This window comes from Corvus hawaiiensis, chromosome 8 (assembly GCF_020740725.1).
Source record: "Corvus hawaiiensis isolate bCorHaw1 chromosome 8, bCorHaw1.pri.cur, whole genome shotgun sequence".
In the NCBI taxonomy this organism is placed as follows: domain Eukaryota; kingdom Metazoa; phylum Chordata; class Aves; order Passeriformes; family Corvidae; genus Corvus; species Corvus hawaiiensis.
In genome coordinates, this window is record NC_063220.1 from 1143793 (window position 1) to 1168662 (window position 24870).

The 24870-nt window shown below is 52.2% G+C and overlaps 1 protein-coding gene across 1 annotated transcript in view; it reads left to right on the top strand.

The window, feature by feature from the left end:
• TCERG1L (transcription elongation regulator 1 like) overlaps nucleotides 1–24870 on the top strand; it is a 51314-nt gene that overhangs the window by 6761 nt on the left and 19683 nt on the right. The window contains exons 4-5 of the mRNA XM_048311547.1: nucleotides 6051–6215; nucleotides 24564–24689. Of these exons, the coding sequence (XP_048167504.1) occupies nucleotides 6051–6215; nucleotides 24564–24689 (291 nt within the window). The remainder of the gene's footprint in view (nucleotides 1–6050; nucleotides 6216–24563; nucleotides 24690–24870) is intronic.

Below are 24870 nucleotides of genomic sequence, written 5' to 3' on the forward strand. Positions count from 1 at the left end.
ACATCATCCTACCTGACCCTGAGACCTCCTGGTGAATAAATCCAGCTCTCCCGGTGCTTCCAGGGCAGGGGGTGTTTGTGAGGAGCCAGGGATTTGCATTTATTGCCTAGGAGCAGAAAAGTGAGCGGGGCTGTTCCTGGGTTTACAATGGCAGTGCCATCAGCTGTTTTCCTCCTTGGAAAGCAGGGATATCAAGAAAGCAGGGATATCCCTGTGTTCTCCTTTGCAGGGATATCGGGGTGTTCTCCTTTGCAGGGATATCCCTGTGTTCTCCTTTGCAGGGGTATCGGGGTGTTCTCCTTTGCAGGGGTATCCCTGTGTTCTCCTTCGCAGGGATATGGGGGTGTTCTCCTTTGCAGGGGTATCCCTGTGTTCTCCTTTGCAGGGGTATCGGGGTGTTCTCCTTTGCAGGGATATCGGGGTGTTCTCCTTTGCAGGGGTATCCCTGTGTTCTCCTTTGCAGGGATATCCCTGTGTTCTCCTTTGCAGGGGTATCCCTGTGTTCTCCTTTGCAGGGATATCCCTGTGTTCTCCTTTGCAGGGATATCGGGGTGTTCTCCTTCGCAGGGTTATGGGGGTGTTCTCCTTTGCAGGGGTATCCCTGTGTTCTCCTTTGCAGGGGTATCCCTGTGTTCTCCTTTGCAGGGATATCGGGGTGTTCTCCTTCGCAGGGATATCGGGGTGTTCTCCTTTGCAGGGGTATCCCTGTGTTCTCCTTCGCAGGGATATCGGGGTGTTCTCCTTTGCAGGGGTATCCCTGTGTTCTCCTTTGCAGGGATATCGGGGTGTTCTCCTTTGCAGGGATATCGGGGTGTTCTCCTTCGCAGGGATATGGGGGTGTTCTCCTTTGCAGGGGTATCCCTGTGTTCTCCTTTGCAGGGATATCCCTGTGTTCTCCTTTGCAGGGATATCCCTGTGTTCTCCTTTGCAGGGATATCGGGGTGTTCTCCTTTGCAGGGATATCCCTGTGTTCTCCTTTGCAGGGGTATCCCTGTGTTCTCCTTTGCAGGGATATTGGGGTGTTCTCCTTTGCAGGGATATCGGGGTGTTCTCCTTTGCAGGGGTATCCCTGTGTTCTCCTTTGCAGGGATATCCCTGTGTTCTCCTTTGCAGGGGTATCGGGGTGTTCTCCTTTGCAGGGGTATCCCTGTGTTCTCCTTCGCAGGGATATCGAGGTGTTCTCCTTTGCAGGGGTATCCCTGTGTTCTCCTTTGCAGGGGTATCCCTGTGTTCTCCTTCGCAGGGATATCGAGGTGTTCTCCTTTGCAGGGGTATCCCTGTGTTCTCCTTTGCAGGGATATCCCTGTGTTCTCCTTTGCAGGGGTATCCCTGTGTTCTCCTTTGCAGGGATATCCCTGTGTTCTCCTTCGCAGGGATATCGAGGTGTTCTCCTTTGCAGGGATATCGGGGTGTTCTCCTTTGCAGGGATATCCCTGTGTTCTCCTTTGCAGGGGTATCCCTGTGTTCTCCTTTGCAGGGGTATCCCTGTGTTCTCCTTCGCAGGGATATCGGGGTGTTCTCCTTTGCAGGGGTATCCCTGTGTTCTCCTTCGCAGGGATATCGGGGTGTTCTCCTTTGCAGGGGTATCCCTGTGTTCTCCTTTGCAGGGATATCCCGGTGTTCTCCTTCGCAGGGATATCGGGGTGTTCTCCTTCGCAGGGATATGGGGGTGTTCTCCTTTGCAGTGGGATGAAAATCCAGATTGATCCATTGAAACTCCGCACACCCTCCTGTCTAATACATCGTTATTACATCACCTGCAGAATCGTGTCACTGGTACAGCCTCACCTAATGCGTGTCACTGCCCCTGCCCGGGCCCTATGGGCGTCTCTGGTGTCGTTTGGGAGGTGCCTCCCTCTCAGTTTTGAGCCAGGTTCAGCTCAGAACCCCAGGTCAGTGCAAGGAGGAGGTGCCATGTTCCCTCGGGCCAACGCCAGGCAGGTTGTGAAGTACAAGAGCTTTCCATAAACATTGAGCACCCCCTGTTTGACACCCCTGGGAACATCTGTTTGCATTCAGAAGGGGGTTAAGGGTGACAGGGGCACCACCAGGCTCCATCTGCAACCAAGGTCAAAGGAAGGGACAGCGAATGCTGCTTTAAGTCCTGGAGCTTAAAAATGCAGAGAATCCTACTTAAAAATACAGAAAATTCTGCTTAAAGCCATCAGGTGGGCTGGGGGGGCTGTGGAGCTGTGAGGAGCTGGGCTGGATGCAGGCACATAGGTCCTCCCGAGAGGCTCTGGGAGCTGCTGTTCAGGCAGGACTGCTGTCAGGGGGTGCTGGTGACGTTTGGAACAGAAACACTGAAGTGCCCAGGGAGGTTTGGAATGCCCATCCCTGGAGGTGTCCAGGGAAGTCCTGGAGGTGGCACTCAGGGCTCTGGGCTGGGGACAAGGTGGGGATGGGGCACAGCTCGGACTCGGTGATCCTGGAGGGCTTTTCCAACCTCAGGGACTCTGGGATTCAGAGGACAAGTTTTCACCTCAGGATGTACCATGGCCTGGCAAAACCAGATCTGTGGAAAACACCACTGCTAGAAAAAATCCTGTCTTTTCCCCCTCATTGGAATATCAGTGATAGTATTTTACTCCTTTTTTCATGGCATTTGACTTTTGAAATTCCCCCTGTAAATGCAGGATGATTAATGGTAACTCTCAAATCCTTTCAAAGCCTTTTTGAAAAAAAACTTTCAGCAAGACCTGGTTTGTTTCTGAGGAGAACTTCTCACATGGAAGCCCTCAGCTCTCAAGGAGTCCTGGGCCAGCTTCTAGAGGCTTTGGCAAATCCAGCATTGTGTTTGAGTGGATGAGCTGTGGGATGCTGCTGAGATGAGGCAGAGCAGGAGCGTGGCCCCGCCAACCTCTGCCCGTGCTCCCTGTCCAGCACTGACAGCCACAGGGATGGTCCTTCCTCCCCAGAATTATTCAGCAGGAGAGAGAACTTCATCAAAGGAGGGGAAACCACCCAATCTTCTCTTTCAACTGAGTGATGAAACTTTAATAAGGGACTGATGAAAGTTTAATAAGGAAGCCCAGCTCCAGGAGCGTTGCTCATCGCAGGCTCCGGCTGGCCAGGCAGCCCAGGCTCACATTATTTTCCTGTTTTCCTGCCCTCTTTGGGGAAATCACATCCTCCTTTCCAGAATAAAAGAATCAAATGAGAAGTAAACAACCTTTCTGCTCTTGTGCCCTGCAGGAAGCCACAGAAAAGTCGTGTTTGCAGACAGCATTCGTTTTCACAAGAGCTACAGGAGATGTTTTGTGGGTTTTTCCCAGCAGCAGACAGCTGGAATTGGGAATGAGCACAGGCTCTGGGAGGGCAGGTGTTTGACCTCACTGAAGGATTGTTCCAGCTCCCAGGTGAATGAACAAGAAGCTTGTATTTAAGCTTGGATTAGTTGGACACTGATCGTATTTTGTTTTTTTAATTTCCATTGTCACTCTGGCAGAAAATCTGTTTTCATTTATCCATTGCTGAATGATGAAAACTTAAATATTTGTGGGGTTTTGTGGCCTGTGTGCCTGTTATTTAGTGCACCTGCAGGTGCTCCTTGGCATGGAGGAATACTGGAGAAATAATGGACTTTTTTGGTGACACTGAAAATACGTTACTTCTGTTTGGCTAATGCAGGGCTTATTGTTGGGAAATAATTGTTTGTAAAGGGTTGTGACAAGCTGGGAGAGCTGGGGGTGCTCACCTGGAGAAGGGGAGCTCCAGGGAGAGCTCCGAGCCCCTTGCAGGGCCTAAAGGGGCTCCAGGAGAGCTGGAGAGGGACTGGGGACAAGGCATGGAGGGACAGGACACAGGGAATGGCTTCCCAGTGCCAGAGGGCAGGGCTGGATGGGAGACTGGGCAGGAATTGTTCCCTGTGAGGGTGGGCAGGCCCTGGCACAGAGTGCCCAGAGCAGCTGGGGCTGGCCCTGGATCCCTGGCAGTGCCCAAGGCCAGGCTGGACATTGGGGCTGGGAGCAGCCTGGGACAGTGGGAGGTGTCCCTGCCATGGCAGGGGTGGCACTGGGTGATTTTTAAGGTCCGTCCCAACCCAAACCATTCCCTGATGTTATCCAAGGTCCCTGCTGCGGTTCTCCTCCCTGGAGCTGTTGTAGGGGGGCTGCATCCCTCACCCCACAGTCACCCTTCCCAAGCAGCCACTCCCTGTGCTCCTTGCCAGGATACACAGGGAAAGAGACACCTCAGGGTGATGAAATGCCTGGAGTGAGGAGTGAGACCAGATGGGGATTTGTGGGGCCACCGTTGTCTCCCGTTGCCTGCAGGATCTGCACCCGAGCTGGGAGCTTTGCTGGATGCCATAATAAGCTGATGATTGCTTAATTTTTGAATCCTGAGCTTGGTGTGGAGGGAGGAACAGCTGCTGTTTGTCAGATCTGCTTTGCTGCTCAAGAGTTTCACAATTCCTGTTCTTGTTTATTTAAATATTTAGCTCTGAAGGTCTTCCCTGCCAGTGTCAGACTGGGGAGTGAATGGGGCAGGGCCTGAAGGGTGTTTGAGCTTTGAATTGGGAGATTCCTGGGTTCCATTGGCAGGGGCTGCCCAGGGAGGTGTCCAGCGAAGGTCTGGACGTGGCACTCAGAGCTCTGGGCTGGGGACAAGGTGGGGATGGGGCACAGGCTGGACTTGCTGATCCTGAAGGTCTTTTCCAGCCTCAGTGATTCCATGAAGTGCCCTGTTGTGTTTTTGGGATGAAGGAGATGAGATGTAGAGCTTGGTTTGTGTGCAGGACACGGGAGAGCAGCCAGGCAGGTGAGGGAAGAGTGGGTGTCTAATACAGCAAGGAGTAAATTCAGATTTGACATCAGACAGTTACACTTAGGAAAGTTGAGAATAATTGTGTTCCATGTGTTCAAATATTTGGCTTTTTTATTAAGTTTTTTCATTTAAATTTAATAATCCTGCACAGTTTGTGTGTGAGTCACTGCTGCCTCGTCCCTCAGGGTTGTGGTGATGTGTTCACATCTGTGGGGTTTAATGGCTGAAAATGCTCCAGCCACGAGCTGGGGCTTTGGAATCACAATTGGCAAAGGGGCTCTGGGAGTCCTTCAGAAATATCTCAGTGACACAATAGCTGGGGTTGGAAGGGACCTCTGGAGATCACCCAGTTCAGGGCGCTGCCCAGGCAGGGTCACCTGGAGCAGGTGACACAGGAACGTGTCCAGGAGGGTTTGGGATGTCTCTGGAGAGGGAGACTCCAGCCCCTCCCTGGGCAGCTGTTCCAGGGCTCTGCCCCTCCATGGAAAGAAGTTTTTTCTCATGTGGGGCTGGAACTTGCTGTGGTTTAGTTCCTGGCCGTTGCTCCTTGTCCTGTCTCTGGCACCGCTGAACAGAGTCTGGCACCATCCTCTGACAGCCCTTGAGGATATTTGTATGGATTGATGGGATCCCCTCTCAGCTTCCCTTCTGCAGACTGGCCAGGCCCAGCTCCCACAGTCTCTCCTCATCTCAGAGATGCTCCAGTCCCAAAATCATCTCTGTGGCCTCTGCTGGACCCTCTCCAGTAGCTGCTTGACTTCCTTTCTTCGTTTCTTCTCCCAGGCAACCAGTGACAGGATGAGAGGAAACAGCCTCAAGATGGGGGCCTTCAAGGGAAGGTTTAGGTTGGACATCAGCAGGAATTTCCCCATGGAAAGGGAGGTCGGGCCTTGGCAGGGGCTGCCCAGGGAGGTTTGGAGTGCCCATCCCTGGAGGTGTCCAAGGAAGGGCTGGAGGTGGCACTCAGGGCTCTGGGCTGGGGAGAAGGTGGGGATTGGTCAAGATTTAGACTCAATGATCCTGGAGGTCTTTTCCAACGTAAATGATTCTGTGGTTCTGTGGTTCTTGAGCTCTGGAGACCAGAACCGAGCCCAAAATACAGCTATATTCTATATAACCCCAGCTCAGGCTCTGGTGTCTCTCTGAGGGGGCGCACAGGCCAGGTGGGACATGCTGCATCTTGTTCCATTTGGTGCCAAAATTGAGCGTGCTGAGCACGTCATTCTCCCCAAGCCTTTGCTCTCCCCTCCAGCTCACGCTCACTGTGTCTCTCTCTCCCACAGGTGGTTGCCAGAACAGCCTTAAAGCAGCGGCTGGCACTCAGAGCCTGGCGCTGGTGTCCCTGGAGCCCGAGGCCCCCCAGGGCCCCCCGGGGCCGAGCCTCCAGCCCTGCCACCTCCTCACCTTGTCCCCCATCAAAGTCCCGCTCCTGGCCTCGCCCTTCCCAGGTAAGGTCCCTGCCGTGGCCCTGAGGAGCAGCACAGGGCTGCTGTGTGTGGCTGTTGCTGGGTGCTGAGGGCTCGGGTGGCAGCGCTGCAGCTGGGGCTGGAGTTGGGGTTTTGGAGGGGTTTGGAGGCGTTCTCTGGGATTGGGTGTCAGGAGTGGGTTCTGTGGATGTTTGTCATGGTCGTGTCCCGGTCACGTTTAGGGGCAGTCAGTGAACTCATCTCAGGGGGTTCTGTGGGAAAACCTTCTCTGAGCCCCAGCGGCACATCCTGAGCTGCAATGGGCACTCACAGGCTGGCTGCTCAGCGTGGTGAAGTCCCAAGCAGATTCTCTGGGTGTTTGGTGTTACAAACGTGCTGGGAGAGCGCAGCCTGGGTCTTTTCCCAGAGGCTGAGGTGTGGTTGCTGCCTGGAAAAATCGCTCTTTTCTGGATGTTGAGTGAAAACTTCCTGGAAGTGGCAGCTGAGGAGGCACTGGGGCATCCCTGCCTGGCTGGGCAGGTCTGGCTGACTGGAAGCCTTTAGGGTGATGTTTGTAACTGCGCTTGGAATGCTTGAGGCTATTTTTAGAACAGTTATATGCCAATTAAGTTAAAAATGTAAATGAGGGTGCTTGTTCCATCTTTTTGGTAATTGAAGCGTAGCACAGCAAGGCACAGGGAGAGTGAATTCTGCAGAAGGTGCAGTTCTGGCTTGGTGTTCATGGGAGAGCTTTTAATGAGAAATGGGTCTCAGGGATTCTTGTTCCTGCCGAGGAGCCACCCGGAGAAATCCCAGGGGTGTGAGCAGGGCTTTGGGATCAGGGCTGGGAAGAGCAAACTGACCCAGAGGAGTGAGGGGCAGGAAAAGGAGCTCAGGGGGGACCTTGTGGCTCTGCACAAGTCCCTGACAGGAGGGGGCAGCCGGGGGGGTCGGGCTCTGCTGCCAGGGAACAGGGACAGGAGGAGAGGGAACGGCCTCAGGCTGGGCCAGGGCAGGCTCAGGGTGGGCAGCAGCAGGAATTTCCCCATGGAAAGGGTGCTCAGGCCTTGGAAGGGGCTGCCCAGGGAGGTTTGGAGTCCCCATCCCTGGAGGTGTCCAGGGAAGGGCTGGAGGTGACACTCAGAGCTCTGGGCTGGGGACAAGGTGGGGATGGGGCACAGGTCGGACTCGATGACCCTGGAGGGCTTTTCCAGCCTCAGGGATTCTGTGGAATGGCTGAAAATATTTTGTACTTAGTCCAAAAAAAGGCTGGTGCTGAACTTAGAGCAGAAAGCAGAATTAATGCTGCTGTGGGACAGGGAGTTGGTGCTGCTTCCCAAAGAATATCCTGTTTGACCCCTAGAAAACATTTTGCCTGTTTAGGAGTATTTTAGAGGAGAAACCAAAGGAGGACAAAATCCCTGTTTATCTGGAAAGCAGGATTCCATGTGAGACATGTTCTCAGTGTGGGGAGGAGCTGATGTGCAGCTGGGAGAGCCGGGCACGGATGGCATGGTGATTCCAGGAATCTCTGTCCCTCCAGAACCTCCTGGGCTCTGGGACAGTGGTGATTCCAGGAATCTCTGTCCCTCCAGAACCTCCTGGGCTCTGGGACAGTGGTGATTCCAGGAATCTCTGTCCCTCCAGAACCTCCTGGGCTCTGGGACAGTGGTGATTCCAGGAATCTCTGTCCCTCCAGAACCTCCTGGGCTCTGGGACAACAAACGTGCCCGGCCAGGAGATTGTCCCGGTGCTGTCCCTGGGTGTGTGATGGGCCATCAAACAGCGCATCCTGAGTGCCTCAGCAGCCATCCCATTCTCAGTCACTCACAGCAAACCCACGCTGGGGGCGTTCTGTCCTGCACGATGGAGAGCAGCTTTTTAGGAAAGAAAGCTTGGGAGCGCCTGATCCACGAGCAATAAACCTGAGACTCGGCTCCTGGTTTTTCTCTCTTATCCCATCTCTGGAGGGAAGGCTGGGGCCTTTGCAGAGCTGCCATAAAACAATTTTATAGGATTCATTTTGCTGTGCTGGAGGAGGACAGGATGAAAGGTGTTAGGGTTGGATTTTGTCACCACCAGCCTGAGGCACAGCTGCCCTGGGAAGGAGCCTTGGGGTGCCCTCGGGGCAGGGACCTCTCTGTGGTGTCCTTGGCCTGGGCAGGTCCAGCCACAGGACCTGGCAAAAAGGGCTGAGGGTTTGGAAGGTCTGGGGAAGGGACCAGGCTTGGGACAGGGAGGGAAAGCAGGGGAAAAGCAGGTGCAGAAAGCCTAAATCCAGCCTGGGCTGCATCCCACACGCACAGTTTGGGACAGTGCTGAGGCCAGGTGTGATGGGACAAGGGGGATGGTTTTAAACTGCAGGATGGTCCGTGTAGATGGGGGATTGGGAAGGAATTCCTCCCTGTGAGGGAGGAGAGGCTGCATTTTCCTCATCCACGTGTGACCCAGAATGTGACATTGGGGTTAATGATCTGTGGAATTGGGGTTAACGACCTTCCCACATTCCCCTAGCCTAAAGTTTATGAAAGGCTATGTTCACACAGTAGCAATGAACTTCAAAACCCCAAAATTAAATTATTTCCAACTTCAGCCTCCATGTTTATGGGTGCCTGGAAGGCTGAACGTTGTGTGTGTGATTATCCCCAGTTAATTGATTCCATTAGAGGCCAGTGTCCCATTCCTACCTTGTGTAGTCCAGTGTCCCTAATCACAGGGATTTGCTCGATCAATAGTCTTAGAAGTGAATACTTATTTTTTAGACCTTTGATTATGGTCAGTTTTGCAGCCTTACAATTAATTTCTGGCAGCCTAATTAGTAACCCTGGGAACAGCAGGGCAGTGCCATAAGGGGGGAGGTGTGGGAAGGGCCCTGGGCAGGTGAGGATCCAGGCTCTGCTGCTTTGCCCCCTCACAGAGGAAATTCCTTGGAGCTCCCTTGAAGCAAATCACCAGGAATTCAGGGGAACTGAGAGTGTGCACAATGCAGTGGTCATTTTTATAAGTTCATTTTAATACAATTTATTTTACATTTTGTGAAGGAGAATCAGAAGAAAGCTCTATGAGAGAGCACAGGATATTTAGGGAATTTAAAGCCACGTGCAGCCTTTCCCTGGCAGGATGCTGTGAAGGATCCCAGCTCGATTCCTGGGAAATGGGGCTGAGCAGGCAGGGGTGGGATGTGCTGGCTGGTGCAGGTTGCTGTGCCTTGGCTCTGCAGTCAGTTGTGCTCCTGGGGATTATTTTGTCGCTGTGCTGATCTTAGAAAAACCTGTAATGATGAAATAAACGTATGGGAAAGAAGCAGCATAAAACCCCCGGCTTTAATGGCAACATAAAACACTGTTTTATATGGAATAAAACATTGAAGCTTGAGGAACCTGTCCATGGAGTGATGTGTGGCTGGACATTGGAAGGCTCCAGCTCAGGCTCTGTGCAGTGAGAGGGCCCTTGGCCCAACACTTCTGTGCTCTGCTCTCCCACCAGTGAGGCGAATGGAGAAGGTTCCAGCACTGCTATTTCAGCCCCATTTTGGGTTGGTATCGCTTTTATTTCCTTTCTTCATTTTGCATCTACTGGTGGTGCTGCTTGTGCATCTCCCAGGCAAATGTTCCCTTAAATATTTAATGACAGCCTGGCCGTGAGTGTGGATTTTGTGCCAGGTTTAACATAAAGACTAAACAGGAGCTCGTGGAGCTGCAGCTCCTCACTGTGCTGCATCTTCCTGCGCTCTGCTGGGGGAGGAAACTGCATTTCCCAGCACTGCCACGCCAAGGCTTTGAAAGCCGTCTCAAAGAACCCCTAAATGCATTAAACTTTGCGAAGGCGAGCACTTACCTGCAGTAATTAAGGAATGGAGTGTCTGGTAATCTCTAATACCACTTTGCAGCTACTGCAGAAAGAGGTGGGTATTTATTTTGTTCACATGCAGGTTTTTAGTGATAGGAGTGAAGAAGGTAAGAGATGAGTCTGTGGTTATGAACTCTGTAAATTAGCAGTGAGCACAAATATTAAAAAAGGCACCATCTGCCATATAATCCATTTGCCACCTGTTCCCTGGCTCTCAGCATTATTTAAGGGTTTAAATGTAGCAGTTTAGGCTGCCACAGAACAGCTGGGAAGTGGCTGAGCCTTTTTCCTCTCAGCACCTTAATGCTGTGTGTTGACCCCGGCTCTCGGTGCCAGGGTTGTGTCCGAGCTCTGTCCGGTGACTGTCAGTCCCTCGTTAGCAGGAGCTGCTGATTGAACCACGGCTCAGAGCACAATTAGTGATGGTTCAGGTGGGGCTGGGAGGAAACAGCAAAGAGAAGCAGAGGCTGTCCCAGAGTGGCCACAGAAGCTGGGAAGGGGTCGGTGCTGCGGGAAGGTAACAGGGCAGTGGAGTTCCTCCCATTAAATCCTTGAGCTCAGCCTGGGATCCTCATGGAATCACAAAATCCCAGGATGGATTGGTTTGGAGGGACCTTGAATCCCATCCAGTGCCACCCCTGCCATGGTGGGGACACCTCCCACTGTCCCAGGCTGCTCCAGGCCCCAATGTCCAGCCTGGCCTTGATGTTCCAGCATTTTCCCAGATGTTTCCTGGCCAACCTCTTCCCTGCCAGTTCATTACTGGGAGGGCTGTGCTGAGGACATTTTTCCAGCCTCTGTGGGAACTCCAAGCTCTTTCCTTCCTTCCTTCTCTTAATGAGATTAATTAAAAGCTGGAATCCAGTAAGTGCTTGGGAAGCTGGTGCAGCTCTGGGCACTGGGATGGTTCCTGCTGGCTCTGCCAGGCCGGTCTCTCTGCTGGGCTCACTCCCATCCTTTAAGGATACACTCTGTGGGAATTCTCCTGGTGCAGTTCTCAGTTCAGATTAGTCCAGCCCTTCTGTACACCAGAATTCCAAGATATTAGGGGAGCAAAAAATAACAATTTTGGAAAGATCGCCATTATTCTGAGCAGGAATGTGATGTCCTCTCCTGAGGAGGCTTCTCCTTTGCCTTGCTGGGTGTCCCACATGCCTGGCACTGAAACAGCTCGGCTTGGAATGCTGAGTAGCTGTAACAGGCTCGTTGTAAATGATCTGCCCAGCTCTAATGCTGGGTAACGAAGCAAGTAAATGAATGTTTATAGTTATTAAAGTGATAACTGCCTACCCCAGCTAATATTCAGCACAAAATCACTTTTTGGTTCCCTATCTGTGTTGGCATGTGTGAGGGAAGGTGAGCTCGTACAGGGGGCTCAGATAACGCCCAGAACCACACTGAAATGGCACCAATCCCCTCCTCCCTGCACAGCAAGTCTCTGCTGGAAGCTGCAAGTGCTCAGCTGCCCAATTAAGACCCTGTAAGGAATGGGATGATGGTTCTCAGAGTGTGAAAACTCAGCTGTTTCTGGGTTACCCAGGCAAAGTGCAGGAGCAGGACGGGCAGGGTGAGATCAGGCACAGCTTTGTGATATTGCACATTTTTGCACCATCCACGTTGGAAACTCATCATGGAGAGTTTATTGATGCAAATGCATGGATGGACCAGACTGGATTTATGGATCACGGTGCATTTCATACAAACAGGGGCTTTGGGATGTCTGAGGAGCAGGGACAGGACCTGAGGATCGGGCTGGACATCAGGAGAAGGTCACACCTCAGTCCTGCTTCGTTTGGGCCACGCTCATGGTTAAAGAGCTGCTTTTGTGGTGTGCACCACAGGAGCCTCTCAGTGCTGGGATGTAATAGCAAGGTATTGACAAAGGGAAAAATATCAATACTTCAGTGGCAGTTACAGAAGACAAACAGCCCAAATCCTTTCAGTCGTGTCCAGCTCTTGGTAAATGTCATGAAAGTCAGAGTTAATTTACTGTATCCTTAACTGCTTGTTAAAACACTGAGCTGGGTTTTTCTGTGGGAAGTGCAGTGCTGTGCAGTGCTTAAATCAGGTTTCACTGTTAGGAGCAGCAATTCCACTGTTAAAATCCCTGCCAGGTGGGTTTTCCCCAGCCAGGAGCCAGGCCAGGTGTGCAGGCTGGGGCTGTCATCACTGCTGGGACTTGGGGGGGTAACACTGATACGGGAGTTTATCGTTTTCCCGGTGTCCCTTTGAGGAACTTGGGCTGGATTGGGCAGATCAGGCTCTTTCCCTTTCTGTTGCAGACTCAAATTTAGTTGAAATTTGTGTAGCTTAAAAAGTCTTCACTAGACTGGATATACTTCCTGTTAGTGGAGCAGAAGTCTTAGAAGGAAAAACCAAATTGAGTGAAACAAAGGAATAAGCCTTGGAAGGATGATGGGATCATTCCAGGAAGAGTCCTTGCTTGTCCCTCTCCAGGAGAAGACGAATGAATGAGAATTCCTGTGAGAATTCCATGAGGTTTAAATCAGAGCTGAGGGAACACCTTGTTTTGGTGGCTGCTTCTGCTGTGTCCTTAAATTTATCTGTGCAATTCAACCCTTAGGAGCTCTGCACGTGTGGCTGAGGCTCAGTGGAATGGTGCTGGGGTGCAGAGTAATTCCCAGTGGATGGTCAGACCCAGCTTTTGTGTCCTGCTTGGGGGTGCCCACAGGAGTATTGGGGGACTTGGAGAGGGGAACAAGGGAGCAAATCTTGCTGAGGTCCCTGTAAAAGATGGGAGTGGCATTGCTTTGTGTGCATTTGTCTTGCTTGTTACCAGGGAGAAAAAAAGCATCTTTTATAATTATTTTCTGTGTGTTCAGCCAAGTTTGTGTTTCAGCTATTTGGGGGCTGGTGTTGATACTGTAAAACAAAGCCACAGAGTGGATTTCAACCAGTATATTCCCAATGTTTGGCCTGAATTTTCAGTCCTGAATCAGGGCTGGATATGAGGTGGATTCAGTGTAAAACTAAACCTGATGGAGGAAGAAATTCCCCAATCTCCACTTTCTGGATTTGCATCTGCAGGGTCCTGTATATCCTGGTGACAGCTCTCAGTGTGGTGTCTTAAGCAAGGGAATCATCTCAGCATTCCCTGGAATAGAAGGGGACCCTGGAAGGCTGAGGGCTCAGTTTTCTCCAAACGTTTCGCCAAGGGGACTGAGAGCTGAGCAAACCCTGTGCCACGAAACATCCTTGGAATCATTCAAAAACACTGCTACACTTCATCTTGGAAATCAAAATGGATATAGAAATACCTGATTGGGAGTTTATTATGCAGGAATGGAAATTCCAGGGCATCATGGCACAACATGGGGGGCTCTGCAATGCTGAGAGCTCAGGGTTTGTAATATTATTATTATTATTATTCCAGTCAAAAAGCTATTCCTGCTCAGCTCCTTGGATGGTGGGAACCAAATTCACAGGGATTTTCCTGGTGTTTGTACCCAGTTTTGCTTTGGAGGCTGTGGATGTTTCCTGGGTTCCTCAATCAGGCCCCACTAAAGTGTAAATAAATGTAACGAGGTAAAATGAACCTTCCTTCTTGGCCAGAATATAAATAAGGGAAATTAATTACATTTCCCAATTTTAAGTGTGCCGTAGATGTTCCCCAGAGCACTAAATGGAATTTCTTGGATTTTATTGCAATTGCAGCTCTATTGGCACATGCAGGACGTGGTGATGGTGGAAGGGGGGAAAGGAGAAGCACTTGGGGATGTTGGTGGCTGCCCCATCCCTGGAAGTGACCAAGGCCAGCTTGGAGCACCCTGGGATAGCGGGAGGTGTTGGGGGGGGGCGGAATGGGAGGTGCTTTAAGGTCCTTCCAACCCAAACCAGTCTGGGATTCTGTCATTCCCAGAAAATCCCTCCTGCCAGCCCCTGTTCCACGTTGAGTCCCCTCTGTGGTTTCAAGACCCCAGGACCTTAGACCTCCACTCAGAAACCACCATAAAAATTGAGCATGAGAGGCACATTCCTGGTTTCTGCTTGAGTGGGTTCAAAATTCCACCTCTAATTTCTGGCTCAAATCCTCCCAGAAATGAGCATGTGAAGATTTCACTCTGAAACACAAAGGATTGGTTCATGCAAAAATAATTACTCTGCTACAATGGGGAGCGAGGGGGAGTTCTGAGGGTTTGATGCTGCATAATTCAGTGTATTCTCTCAGAATTACATCCCATCCAGAGAGGAGATTGAAATTTGGTGCTGGAGCCTGCATGAGGCTGGAAACGAATCATAAAAGTTTGGGAAATGGGACTGGAAAGAGCAGTGAGAAGGGCTGTGGGAGATGGAGGGTGTGGGGTCATCATCACCATCATCCCCTTTTCTCCTGGTGTGGGCAGAGGCTCCCTGGCCCCGTGGCACCCTCGGGTGCAGGGTGGTCCCACCTCCCCCTCCCTGGGCTTGGGGAACCTCTGCTACAGCCCAGGAGAGTCCCAGCCCCTGCCAAACGTGCCCAGCCACACTCAGCATCAATTCCTGCTGTGGCTTTGGGGCCCTCCATCCTTATTTTCCAATTTTCTGTGATGGCTCCATGAATAATTCAAGAGGAGTCTTCTACCCGGCGCTGGCTGCCCCCTTCCCTGCTCAGGAGGTCCCTGTGTCTGGGAGGTCTCCCGGGTCAGGCGCTGCTGCTCTCAGGAACTGGCCAAAAATCCAATACCAGCTTTTTTCCCCCAGTTTGGAGACTCCATTAAGGTCTGTAATGCAGCAGGGCCTGAGGAGAGCTCGGTGGAGTTTTCCACACCCAGAAACCACGGCTGGAGAAATGCTGCAGTCCCTGCTCCGAGCGTGGGCTGTGTCCTGCTTGGGATTTACTGGAGAGGGAATGCCACAGCTGTGCCTGGGAAAATGGGAATGGGGAGGGAGGGATCCTCCAAATGAGATCCCAGAAAAATTGGAATTGTTGAGACTTTAATACAATATTAATAATGACTTATATTGCTCTGCTCCCTGGGCCAGGGACAGCACCCAGGGAGCAGCTGGAGCTGGGCCAGGGCAGGCTCAGGCTGAGATCAGGGAAAGGTTCTTCCCCCAGGGAATGGGCACGGCCCCGAGGCTGCCAGAGCTCCAGGAGCGTTGGGACAGCGCTGCCAGGGATGCCCAGGCTGGGGTTGTTGGGGGGTCTGGGCAGGGCCAGGAGCTGGACTGGATGATCCTGTGGGTCCCAGCTCAGGGTATTCCATGATCCCATAGCATTTAACACAAAGCCCAGAAGAGGATCAGAGTTTTTAGGAAGCAGGATAAATAATCCCAGGATTTTTCCCTCAGTGAACACCAGAGCTTGGCTTTGCTTCACCCGGTGCTCATGTGGGTGGTAAATCCAGGGGATGATGGAATGCCATGGGCTCTGCCAGCCCCACACCCTGAGCAGCCTGGATCACTCCCTGGACCGAGGGAGGGCTCTCCCTGTCTGTGCAGTGTCCCAAATCCAGCTCCAGTGTTTCCATGCCTGGCAGGAGCTCTGTCTGTCCTGCTCTGTTTGTGGAGGCAGAGGCTGGAGAACAGTGGGCTTTGGTTTATTTTTTCTGAATTCCCACAGTGTTTGCTTTCCAGAGGATCAGATCCACTGCACTCTTGGCTTTAGAAGGCTGCAGGGGCTTTGGGAAGGACAGAGCCCAGTGACCTTTGCTTTGGGGGAGTCGCTGCCGTGGTGAACGTTTCCTCTGCAGTGTTCCCAGGGAACGGAGTAATTAATTGATTAACTATTACCTGGTGGTGATCTTGTCCCATTTGTGGAGATAACTCAGGGAGTGAGGCAGGGACCTTGGTTTGACCTTGTGTGGTGCAGATCCAGGAGATGTCCAGGCTCTTCCCACTCCTGGACCTCGGGGACATGATGGGCTCTGTCCTGCTGAGGGGGATTTCTTCCTGCTGGAGACTTTCCATCATTTTCCCTCTTCCTTTCTGCCTTTTCTTGTGCCTTTGCCCTCTCCAGCCCAGGTCAGCTGGGGGAGGTTTCAGTGTGTTTTGTTTCAGTACTGGTTCATAGTGTGCAAAATGTCACTGTCATTGTCATCTGGGCATGGGATCCAGGCCTCAGGTGGAGAGATTTGCCTCCTTTTTGGGCACAGTTCTGGCAAGATTTCTTTTTAATGAGTAAAACCACCCTGATACTTCTTTCTCAGTGCAGACTTTTGAAAATCAGGAGCATATTCACTAGAAAGGTGCTGATGCAAGAGGAGCAGCAGATGCGAGGCAGGGGCTGTGTGGTGATAACTGGTGGAAACTGGTTTATCCTGGGAAGTGATGGATCCCATTGAGGGAGCGCCATTCCCACCTTGCCAAAGCAGCTCAGTAACTCAGAGAAACTTGTTGTAATTCCAAATAATCCCAGAAGTGTGCCCAAAGGAATGGTTTGTTTGTGCTTCCCAGTGTATATTCTGGTGTCTGCTGCTATCCAGTCCCTCTTTGCACAAACCAGGCTCGAGGAGAAGCCATCCCTGGGGGCTCTCTGCTTTTCCCTGGGCTCCCAGTGTAGGAAGGGTCTCACAGTTCAGCTTAGTATCTGTGCAGGAAAAAATCAGTGAGTAAAGGTGAGTTTTACTCTGGGATCACAGAATCACAGAACATCCTGAGCTGGAAGGGACCCACAGGGGTCGAGCCCAGCTCCTGGCCTGGCACAGATGCTTCGGGAATCCCCCCACACCTGAGAGTGTTGTCCAAACACTCCTTGCCTGTTTGTCTTTCAGAATAAGAGCAGTGAGAGAGAGCTGCCAGCAGGAGTTGTATTTGCAGCCTGAAGCTGTGGGATCTGAGCCCAGGCAGAGTCTGGGGCAGGGGGAGCAGGGCTGAGGCAGCTCAGCAGCCACCCAGGGACACGAGCTGAGCCTGTGAGGATTTGCATCGTTTGCTCTTCCAAGCAAGGCTCGGATGGTGTTTAATAATCCTGCTCTTCTTGTTATTAAATGTGTCGGGTTTAATTCCGTCACTGTGAGCCCTGCTCTTACAGCCCTTGTCATTGGAAATCTCACTGAAAGCAGGGAAATGCTTTCTGTTGGCTTTTGCTGGTCACAGAGCTGCAGAGTTCTCGTGGCACTTTGGGCTTTTTTTCCAGTCAAAGCCAACGCTGGGGTTTGGCACAAAGGGGGGAGTTCCTGCCTGGCATCTCCGGGCTGCAAGGGCAGCACCAGGGAAGGTGCAGCACGGTCAGGGCTGGGCAAGGGCTGTGCTGGGGTGGGCACAGGGGCTTGAACAACCATTTCCCCCCAAAAGGGAAGAGATGAGGATGCTGAACCCCATCTACAATAATTCTTCTGAGGAATCTTTTCGACTGGGACTCGGCAGGTTTCCCAAATGCAGCAGCAAGGCGTTGAAGAGCAATCAGAGCCGTGGCTCCCCGTGATTGTCCCTGTCTGAATCAGGGGAGGGGAGCAGGAGACTTCACAGGGTTTTGGGGGATATTTTGTGTCCCTGAACCCAGCAGGTTTGGGCTGTGGGGCTGTCACTGTCATGGAATCACTGAATAGTTTGGGGCTGAGGGACCTTCAAAGGTCGATCCTGTCCAACCCCTGCAATGTCTCCCTCCCTCCGGGCAGGGAGCATTTCCCTGGCTGATTTTGGTGTTTCAGGCATCAGTAGCACAGGACAGAACTGTAAAACGTGGCTGAACGTGACACTTCAGCTTTCAGGGGCTTTGATTTGTTTTGATTTCACTTTGCTTTTCAAGCTGCTGTGACTTTCCTTGTTTTGCTGCTCATTTGGTGGAAATTGCAAAAGACCAGGTTGTTAAGAGAAGAGAAAGTGGAGAGGGAAATTTTCCCCCAGCACAGCTCATTGCAGAAGGTGCTCGTTGTCACTTAGTCCTGACTCTGCAGATTTTCAGGAATTCTTGCTGACTTCCTATCTCCTGTCTTCCCTTCCCGCTCCAATAAGCAATTTACTCCAACATTTACCAGTTCCTGAAGTGGTTATGGCAATGCATATTGAAATGAAAGCTCCAAATTATCCTGCTGAAACAAAAGTGCAGCTCCTGCTTGTGCTGGGGAGGGTGCAGGGTCGGGCTCGGAGCCAGCAGGATTTGGGATTTGCTGGAGATCGAGAATCATGGAGTGGTTTGGGTGGGGATGACCTCAAAGCCCACCCAGTGCCACCCCTGCCATGGCAGGGACACCTCCCACTGTGCCAGGCTGCTCCCAGCCCCAATGTCCAGCGTGGCCTTGGGCACTGCCAGGGTGGGAAGTATCCTGTGGAAGAGAGAGGCGATGTCTCTCCGTATTGCTGTTCTGCTCTGCACTGATTTATCTGTGCATATAGCCCTACCCAGCTGTAGTTCTGCGTCTCATGCTTTCATTTTTCATTTCACCAAAGACAGAAGACCCTTCACTAATTTTCTGACCTCCTTCTAGGGCAATTTATTCCTCTGATGGATGGGGTGACTTGGCTTCTACACCATCAGTTTTAAACTAAAAACACAAAGCATTTCTGTGCCAAAACCCAGAAGCAGCTCCTGCTTCTCCCAGTCCCTGTGATGGCCTCGAGTCTCCTGTGCCAGTGCCAGGCTGTGCCATCCCTGCTGAGAGCTCTGCCTTTCTAGGAATGAACATCCACGCTGGTGTCACCCCTCACCTTCCAGCTCATTGTCATTCTCCTGTGCTCCACCCCAGGTCACAAATGGATTATTTTTGTTACTTTCCAGTGCAGTAGAAAAGGAGCTCTTCAGTAGAAATTCACATACTCTTTTTTCAATTAAAAAATTTAAAAAAGCCCAAACAAAAATAAACCAGGGGAAACATGGATGAGGAAGTGCAAAGCAGTTGGGATGATTCTGCCAAAACCAGTGATGCTGCCAAAATTTCGAGGGTTGTTTCTGTTTGGGTTTGGAAACCAGAGAAGTCTGATTTATAAAATTCTCCTCCTCTTTCCCACTGTTGATGGAAGTGGTCCATGGGACTGCCCTGGATCCCTGGCAGTGCCCAAGGCCAGGCTGGACACTGGGGCTTGGAGCAGCCTGGGACAGTGGGAGGTGTCCCTGCCATGGCAGGGGGGGATTTAAGGTCCCCCCAACCCACACCAATCTGGGACTCCGGGATTCTGTGGTGTAAATGCTGTTTGTGTCTGGTGTGTCCTTCTCTCTAAGCAGCCCAAACCACCCCTGTCTGCCCCTGCCACGTTTGTTCAGTTTCCCGTTTCCAGCTGGGATCGAGGGGCTGTTGGCAGGTGCCAGCTGGGACAGAGCTGTGCCCACCCATCACCCCTGCCCTGTGACCCCCTCTGGGGTGGGTCCCAGGAGAAGGGGCAAGCAGGGATTGCCTTTCCCAGCCCCAGTTTGGGCTGAGAGGTCACAGAGCATCCCAAAGCACTGCAGGGTGCTGGGCTCTCTCCATCACCCCGGGAGCACCAGCTGAGCTCCAGCTCACCCAGTGAGCCTGGGGCTGAGTTTGGGGGGGCAGCGAGGGCAGGGCAGCTGTGCTGAGCCCTGCAGCAGCTGTGCCAGCTGTGCCAGCTGTGCCAGCTGTACCAAGCTGTTCTCCCCAGCAGCCCCTGTGCAGGCAGCCAAGGGCAGCTGCTGCTCAGGAAACACCACACGTTCCCAGGTCTGAGGCAGAGGGAAGGGCATAATCAGATTCAGAAAGTGCTGAATATTTTTAATGAACGTGTCTGGGCCTTACAAAGAAACAGAGGAAGGAAGGAAGATTTCTCAGAGGTGGCTCCTGGGCAGCCTTGTGTTTACCCAACAAGAACTGCCTTGAGGAGGAGCGTGCTGTGTCCTTGAGGGGAAGGGGGAGCAGAGCTCGGGGGCTGTGTGTAGCTGAAGGAGGCTGCCTGCCTAGTAAAAAGTTGATTCTTTTTTTTTTTTATAACTGCTCAATTCTTCCTTTTTTTTTTAAGCAAAGAGATTTCTCCTGTCCTTTGCAGATAGGCAGGAATGCCCCAAATTATCTCATCAGGACAGACAGTGCTTCTAAATGAAGCAAGTCCCTGGGCCCTGATCTCCAGTAACTTCTGGGGTCAGGAAATGCTGGCAATAGTAAAAATGATGGGGTGCATTTCTGGGCCGGGCTGTTGGACACGGTGGCTGCAGCTGCTGATTTCACTGCTCTTTTCCATTAAACAGCCTGCTCATGGCCCAGGATGTCACAAATTCCTCCCTGGGGCTGCGAACACTTTGGTTGCACCAGGATGAGCACAGGGGGCTCCTCACGAGGGGCAGGGCACCCACAGCAGGGGAGGTTTAGATCAGATATTAGGGATGTTTTTTCATGGAAGGGGGTGTAAAGCTCTGGAACAGGGAATGGTGGAATCACCACCTCTGGAGGGGCTTCAGAGTCCTGTGATGTGGCACTTGGGGACATGGTTTAATGGTGACCATGGGGGTGGTGCTGGTTGGACTTGATGGTCTGAAAGGTCTTTTCCAGCCTTAGTGACTCTGGGACTCCCTGATCCCAGGTGGTGCCGGAGTCATCCACCTTGGGCTGGGAACGGGCAAATTCCTCCAGAGTAATGTTCCAGTGGTGACAGAATTGGATGAGATCTGGATTTACTCTGATTCCTTCTCCCCACACCATCCTGCATCCCGGTCTCTTCTGCCTGGAACGTCCCTCACCAGCACAGAGCTGGATTTCTCTGCTGGGCTTGGCTCACCTCGGGCGGGAGCTTTGTGCTGGTGCTTCTGCCCGACCTGCATCACCCTCATCACACAGTGCTTAAGGTTATTATCTTCTCTGGCAACAGCTCTGAACTCTACCCCTGGTTCTTTCTCTCAGTTCAAGTCCAAATCCCGCGGGAGACGTGGAGAGGCAGCAGGAGTGAGTTAAGTGGGAAATGCTGGCGGTGGTTTTTATGAGGAGCTGTGGTTTCACTGCAGCACCGGGCAGGGGATTTTCACTCCCGGCGCTGGCTCCCGGAGCTCCCCACGAAGAGCTGGGAATTGCAGGCATTCCTCACATCCCACAGGGGCTGGGGGAAGTGCCCAGGAGCAGATCCCTCTCAGACATTTTAATGCCTTGAGCTCAGTGCCAGCGGAGGCTGAGCGGGGTTGGAAAACAGGGCAGACACCAGAGTGACCGGGGGATAAATCTGTGTCAGGCATGGAGCACCCTCCCCTCCTACCTTCTCCTGGCTCTGCTCACGCCTGTCCCTGTCACCTTTCCCAGCCCTGCTCACCCCTGTCCCTCTGACCTCTCCCATCTCTGTTCCCAAGGCTGTTCCCACAGGGCAGGGCAGCATCCTGCAGCTCCGGGATGAGGCTGGTGTGTGCCTGCCCTGCAGCCCAGCTGTGCTCATTACCCGCTGCTGGGAGCTGATGAGTGCCTGGCTCCACTCCTCTCCTCAAGGTTCTGTTCCTTCCAGCAGTCTCCAGGCATTCGGGGAGATTCCTCTGCAGAGGAATGCGTTTCTTTATCCCAGTTTTGTAATTTGGTGTTAAAATGGAGTCTCAGAATCCCAGAGTGGTCTGGGCTGGGAATGACCTTAAAGCCCATCCGTCCTTGAATCACACTGAGAAAAGCTGGGCTTAAACCCTTGCTGAGCTGAGCTTTAATATGAGGATGAAGTGCCTTGGCTTAGTTGGGAAAGGCACGAACTGAAATTTACTGCAGGAGCAGGAGCTCTCCATGGCTGGAGTCAGCTGCGGTGCAGTCCAGGACCAGCATCCCATTGTTTTTCCTGTGCAGTGATTCCTGTTAGCAAAGGTGGGAATGTTGGTTTTCTGTTCTGGGAAAACTCTACTGTCCAGTTTAATTTGTGGGATTTGGCTCCTGGTTCCTGCTGGAGCTGAGGTACATCCAGTCATTTACAGGATGGGGAATTTCCCATTTTCTTCTTCAAGTGCTGAAGCAACTGTGCAAAAATGGCACTTCGGCTGCTGGGGGCTGGGTGTGTCCACTGCACCCTTCCCAGTCCAGCCAGTGTGGCTGTGGCCGTGCCCAGCTTGGCCAGAGCGGCGTCCCCGAGCTGCCCTTTCCTGGGAGCAGGGAGGGGACATTCCCTGGGGCTCCAGCAGCCCCTTGGCTGAGCCCCCTGTCCCTGTGGAAGGTTTTTGCTGCCAGAGGGACAGAGGAGGTGCGGCTGTGGGGCCCCAGTGCCCCGGGCAGAGGGGCTGGGGATGCCAGTCCAGCCTTGGATCTCCCCTCTGGATTCCATCAGCAGACACCAATCAGGGCAGTGGACCATTTGCAGTAGGATCCCCAGATTTCTTGCCCTTCCCCTTCTGCCTTCGTCTCCTTTGTCCCTGTGGCAGTTAATGGCAGTGTGGGTGGCTCTGTGTTTGGAAAATGCTGGGAGATGACTGAAATCATCTCAAGAATAGGCAGATGCTCTCCAAAGGCCCCGTGCTCGTCAGGCCTCTCGAGCTCTGCATCTTCCAAAACTTCAGAGGGAAGAACTTTCCTCCTCCCTCCCCTCCTCAGGATTGTTTTAGAGTAAAATTGGCTGGAATTTAATCATGAAGCACTCGGAGTGTGGGTTCATACTCAGGTGTAATTCCAGCCCAGGTTATGTTCAGTTCAGACCAGGGGCTGATATTGCATCGTGACATTCAACTTCATCCAGGATTTATCTGTATTCCAAAGCCATCCGTTGCAAAGACTGCTCTTTATAAGCACAAAGAGCTCCAAAGCATAAATATTTATTCCTTAAAGGTTAAGATTGCCTTAAATCATTCCAGCTTATTTGGTGAGCAGCAGTTATAATTAAAATAAGCAGTTGAACTCAATCTGCATGTGTGAAATGCATATATATGTGTATATAAATATATATTTATATATACTTGACTCCGATGCGGATGGAAGCCGTGGGATAATTGCTTCCATCACATCAAAAGATGCACTGATATTGTTCCTGGATTGGATAATAAATCAACATAAAGAAGCAGCTGAAATTATATAATGGCAAGTCACGTTTGAACAGGCGGCAGAAGCCGAGGAGGGGATGAGCAGAGCTCGTCTCGAGTGCTGGCTGGGATTGCGGGAGATAATTATGCAAGTTATGGAAATGATTCCAGTTCTGGGTGCAGAGAATTCATAGAACCCAGACTCCTTTGGGTTGGAAGGCACATTCGAGTTTATCCCATCCCACCCCTGCCGTGGCAGGGACACCTCCCACTGTCCCAGGCTGCTCCCAGCCCCAATGTCCAGCCTGGCCTTGGGCACTGCCAGGGATCCAGGGGCAGCCCCAGCTGCACGGGAATTTCTCTGATGCTGGATTAGTGTTGGGGGGGAAAAAAAAAAAAGTAATAACAAAATTATTTTCTGATCATCCTTTTCTCATGTTTTTCCTGCAGAACTGCTTGTAGTTAATCTCCCCCTATCCCAAGGAAATCCTCACCTGTGAGGGTGGGCAGGCCCTGGCACAGGGTGCCCAGAGCAGCTGGGGCTGCCCCTGGATCCCTGGCAGTGCCCAAGGCCAGGCTGGACACTGGGGCTGGGAGCAGCCTGGGACAGTGGGAGGTGTCCCTGCCCATGGCAGGGCTGGCACTGGATGGGCTTTGAGGTCCCTTCCACCCAAACATGGAATCCTTCTGGGATTCCATGGTTCTGTGCTGGAATATTGTGCTTTGGCACCTGGAATTGTAGGGACACAGATCTGTGAAGGGGTTCCGAGTGTGAGAGTTTTTTTAACTGACTGAACATTTCAGAAATGATCCATATTATTCTGAAATGTGGAGAAGTTGGGGTGGGAACTCTTTGACAGCTCAGGAAGAGCTCATGAAAGGAAGGGGCAGGAAATCCTGCAGCTTGGATTGTGCTTGGGAATTGTGTTACTGCCAGAGTCTGCCTTAAAGCAGGGATGTGTCTGCACAGTTTGGCAGTGGAGGCTTGTAAATGAGCCGTGGGGACTGCTGCTGGGACACCTGGACTTCCCCTGGCAGGAGATGGTGTTGGGTGGCTCAGCTTCTGAAAAACTTGTGCCCAGTTAGTTGGAAACGAAGGCTCCAGGTGTGACCTCGGATGTGGCGCCAGCCAGGAATTGTGCAGACTGAGGAGCCTGGTGTAACTGGCCTGGTCCTATAATGCACATGAGCAGAGCAGTGGGTTTCTGCTCTGGGCCTTGTCCGAGCAGACTGTGAGCCCCTGGGTAAAGCTGCACTTTGAAATTACTGGCAAAATCATTTCCCATGGACAGAGTGGGACACAAAGAAGTTGTGATGAATAACAGTGGAAACCAGAGGGGTATTATTTAAAATGAGAACACTGATCTTGCTGTGACCTGCTGGGAGGGCATTGATCTGTCCTGGCAAATTCTTATTTTGAGGGCCGCAATTTAATTAATTTTAAGTTTCTGGGACTGTTTATTGGCTGAGAATCCGTGGGCATCATTGCCAGGAACTGAGCTGAACACAAACCTTGTTTTAACCCTGCAGTGGGGGCAGGGAGCTGTGTTAACAGATGAATTCACTGAATCATTCAGGCTGGAAAAGCTCCCTGAGATCCCCAAGTGCAGCTGCCAGTGCAGCACCACCGTGTTCACCACTGACCACGGCCTCGAGTGCCGAGAGCCGGGGCAAAAAAGCTGAGGATTTTAAGGGAATTTTTATTTGCTAGGGAAAAATGCCATTCTTTCCTTGTGGTTTGCTCCCAGGTTCTGCCTCCAGGCTGGACACTGCCGTGGGCCCCTTGGTGCCAGCACAGGTCACCCGTGTCACCGCCGTGTCCGCGCCCGCCGTCACCTTCATGGCCACCAACCTGATGGATCAGGCACGAGCAGGTGGGTCGTGGCCCCATGTCCTGCTTCCGTGGCTGGGGGGTCTGTGGCGTGTCTGTGTCCTGCAGGGATGGGGTCCCCGAGGAATCACCCTGGGTTTGATGGGTTTGCTGTGCTGGGGTTGTGCTGGTGCTTCCTTTGCCTGACCTGGGGCCACTCAGCCAAGGAGGGGCTGCCACCCTTG